The sequence below is a fragment of the Eimeria maxima genome, genomic scaffold (assembly GCF_000499605.1).
Source record: "Eimeria maxima Weybridge genomic scaffold, Emw_scaff1358, whole genome shotgun sequence".
Taxonomy (NCBI): Eukaryota; Apicomplexa; class Conoidasida; order Eucoccidiorida; family Eimeriidae; genus Eimeria; species Eimeria maxima.
In genome coordinates this window covers 1-3,761 of record NW_013564338.1, presented here as the reverse complement: position 1 = coordinate 3,761, position 3,761 = coordinate 1, and the positions used below count along the sequence as shown (strand labels likewise).

General features: G+C 51.7%; 1 protein-coding gene across 1 annotated transcript; it reads left to right on the top strand.

The window, feature by feature from the left end:
- Positions 1-2,916, top strand: EMWEY_00051850 (hypothetical protein; the record flags this gene model as incomplete). Its single annotated transcript, XM_013479768.1, has 1 exon — positions 1-2,916. One exon carries the CDS (start codon positions 1-3, stop codon positions 2,914-2,916), a length of 2,916 nt encoding a protein of 971 aa, XP_013335222.1.
- Positions 2,917-3,761: the final 845 nt, after the last annotated feature.

Here is a 3,761-nt window from a genome sequence, read left to right as displayed (position 1 = left end):
ATGCCTCTATTCAGTAAAAAGATTTGCTTGTGGGGTCTGCTGCCCTGCATTGCATGTCTTGCAGCAACTGCAGCAGCAGCAGCAGAATCTGCAGCAGCAGCAGCAGAATCTGCAGCAGCAGTTGCTGCAGGGGATTATGCTGCTTCTTCGTTGCATGCACCCCTTAATTCTATGCATGCAGGGGGCCCCAATCAAGGAGGAGAATGGATGAAGGAACAGCAGCAGCAGCTGCAGCAGCAACTTCAGCAGCTGCAGCAGCAGCAAAAGCGACTGCAGCTATCTAGAGCCTCGTTCCTTTTTGTTTCTTTTGCTGCTCTTGTTGTTTCTTTCTTATTATTGAGGTGTATGCATGCATTATCTTCTTATAATAAAATAAATACAATAGTAAGAAGAAGATTAGCAAAAAGAGGAAAGAAAAAGGGTAAGGTTGATGATTGTGCTGCTGCTGTTGATGCAGCAGAAGAAGACAATGGTGCTGCTGCTGCTGCTGCGGCGACAGCGGAGGCACAGCAAAACCAGCAGCAGCAGCAGCAGCAGCAGCAGCAGCAGCAAAAGGAACCGAAGAAAAAGGACAAAAAAGCATTGCACCGTTTCCTAGAGAAGGTGCAGAAGATGGTAAGAACAAGGGAGGGGCAGCAGCAGCAAGAGGGACAAGAGGAACAAGAGGAACAAGAAGGACAAAAGGGACAAGAGGCACAAGAGGGACAAGAAGGACAAGAGGGACCAGAGGGGCAAGAGGGGTACGAGCTGGACCAGCTGCTGCAGCAGCTGCAGCAGGAACAGCAGCAGCTGCAGCGGCAAATGGAACAGGAAAAGCAGCAGAAGCAGCCGAAACAGCAACAGGAACAGCAGCAGCAGCAGCAGCAGCAGCAGCAGCTGGGGTCACCGAAAAAGCGGCAGTCAGAGCAGAAGTTGGTGGGGAAACCTGGTCAGCAGCAACAGCAAGAAGAGCAGCAGGGACAGCAGCATCCGCCGCTGCCCCAGCAGCAGACGGTGCCACAGCAGCAGAGGCTGCAACACCAGCAGATGCTGCAACAGCAGCACCTGATGCTGCCACAGCAGGTGCTGCTGCCACAGCCGCAGCTCGTGCCTGTACAGCTGCGGCTGCCACAGCAGCACGTGGTGCTGCCACAGCAGCACCTGTTGGTGCCACAGCAGCACCTAGTGGTGCCACAGCAGCAGCTAGTGGTGCCACAGCAGCTGCTGGTGCCACACCCGTACCTGCGGCCACGGGATCAGGAGTTAGTTCATTTACTGTCTACTTCTATCCCCACACACTCGGGGCAGGGTATAGGCCAATGGGTTATAGTCAGCAGCAGCAGCAGCAGCAGCAGCCCAAGAAGCGGCAGAAGGAAGCGGTTCTCTCCACCAGGTGGTACCCCAAAGGGCAGCAGGAGCAGCAGCGCCAGCAGCATGTCTCCACTTGGTGCTGCTGCAGAAGGCAGCAGCAGCAAGTTGTCTCCTTCTGGTGCTGCTACAGAAGGCAGCAGCAGCAGCAGCAGCAAGTTGTCTCCATCTGGTGCTCCTACAGAAGGCAGCAGCAGCAGCAGCAGCAAGTTGTCTCCATCTGGTGCTCCTACAGAAGGCAGCAGCAGCAGCAGCAGCAAGTTGTCTCCATCTAGTGCTGCTACGGAAGGCAGCAGCAGCAGCAGCAGCAAGTTGTCTCCACCTGGTGCGGCTGCAGAAGGCAGCAGCAGCAGCAGCAAGTTGTCTCCAACTGGTGCGGCTACAGAAGGCAGCAGCAGCAGCAGCAAGTCTTCTCCACCTGGTGCTGCTGCAGAAGGCAGCAGCAGCAGCAGCAGCAGCATGCCACCTACAGAAGGCAGCAGCAAGAGCAGCAAGTGGTTCGCTCCATCTGCTGCTGCTGCAGAAGTCAGCAGCAGCAGCAGCAGCTTCTTCTCACCACCTGATGGAAGCAGCAGCAGCAGAAGCCCCTGGTTCTCTGCATTCTGGGCTGTCCCGGAAGTCAGCAGCAGCAGCAGCAGCAGCAGCAGCAGCAGAAGCAGTTGGTGGGCTGGTACGCCTGCAGCTACTCCAGAAAGCAGCAGCAGCAGCAGAAGCAGCAGGTGGTTCGGTACGCCTCTTTCTGCTAAAGAGGGCAGCAGCAGCAGCAGCAGCAGCAGCAGCAGCAGGGCAGCTACACCTGAATATGATCCGATCGAGAGCAGGTTGTCTCCATACGGTGTTCTTACAGGAGCAATCAGCAGCAGCAGCAGCAGCAGCAGCAGCAGCAGCACGGCGGCTGCATTTGATGCTGCTCCTGGAGGCAGCACGAGAAGCGGCAGCAGCAGCAAGGACCCTCCATCTGATGCTGCTGCAGGGGAGAGCAGCAGCAGCAGTAGCAGCTACTCGGTCACTATACCTGAGCCTGCGCCTGAAGGCAGCAGCAGCAGCAGCAGCAGCACCCAAAGGACCTTCTGGTCCCCTCTACCTTTTGTTAATGCAGGAGACAGCAGCAGCAGCAGCGAGCTCCCTACACCTAGTGCTGATCAAGAAGGCAGCAGCAGCAGCGGGTTCCCTACACCTAGTGCTGATCAAGAAGGCAGCAGCAGCAGCAGCAGCAGCAGCAGCAGCAGCAGCAAGTATCCTCCCTACAGTTTGTTTGAAGGCAGTCTATCACTTGCAGATGCAATACTATCCTCGTCGCCTCCTGCACCTGCTGCTGCACCTGCTGCTGCACCTGCTGCTGCACCTGCTGCTGCACCTGCTGCTGCACCTGCTGCTGCTGAGCCTGCAGCAGCTGAATCCGCTGCAGCTGAACCTGCTGCAGCTGAACCTGCTGCTGGTGCGCCTGCTGCTGATGATGCACCTGCTGCAGATGCACCTGCTGCTGCTGCTGCTGCTCAAGAGGAAAAGAAGCAGACAGGGCCCGATAGGGAGGGACGACTGCCAAAGAGCAGACGCAAAAGAACTTGAACAACATTTGCTGCTGCTGCTGCTCCTGCAGCAGCAAAAGCAGCACCAGCTGAAGCAGAAGCAGCACAGCAGCAGCTCCTGCAGCAGCTGCAGCAGCTGCAGCAGAAGCAGCAGCAACCCAGCAGCAGCTGAAGCCAGCAGCAGCTGAAGGAGGAGATGGGGGAGAAGAAAGGAGGAAACAGAGAAGAGGAAAAGACGAGAAAAGAGACAAAAGGAGAAAGGAGATAAAGAAGAAGACAAGTATTAACAGCAGCAGCAGCAGCAGCAGCAGCAGCAACAGCAGCTTGCTGCATTTTTCTTTCCCCTTTTTATTTCCATGCTTGTTGTTCATCAGACAATTAATATATTATTGTTTGTTTCTTGTCTTCGTAGCTAGCTAGGTAGCTAGCTAGCTGGCTGGCTAGCATGTTGGCTAGCTAGCTAGCTGGCAAGCTAGCTAGCTAGCTATGAGCGGGACGGGCTCACCAGCTGCAGCAACAGCAGCAGCAAAAACAGCAAATGCAGCAGCAGCAGCAACAACAACAACAGCAGACTTGTCTTGTAGCCACATTTGTTTGGACAACACAATGAATAAATAAATAAATAAATAAATAATTTATTTATTTATTTATTTATTTGTTTATAATTAATTAATTAACTAATTAATTAATTAATTAATTAATTAATTAATTAAACAATGCTGTATATAATATATTAATTATATTATTATTTATTATTTATTATTATTGTTTGTTTAATATATTTTATTATTATATATATTTTTATATATAATTTATTATTATATTTATTATTATTATTTATTATATTTATTATTATTATTTATTATATTTATTATTATTATTTAT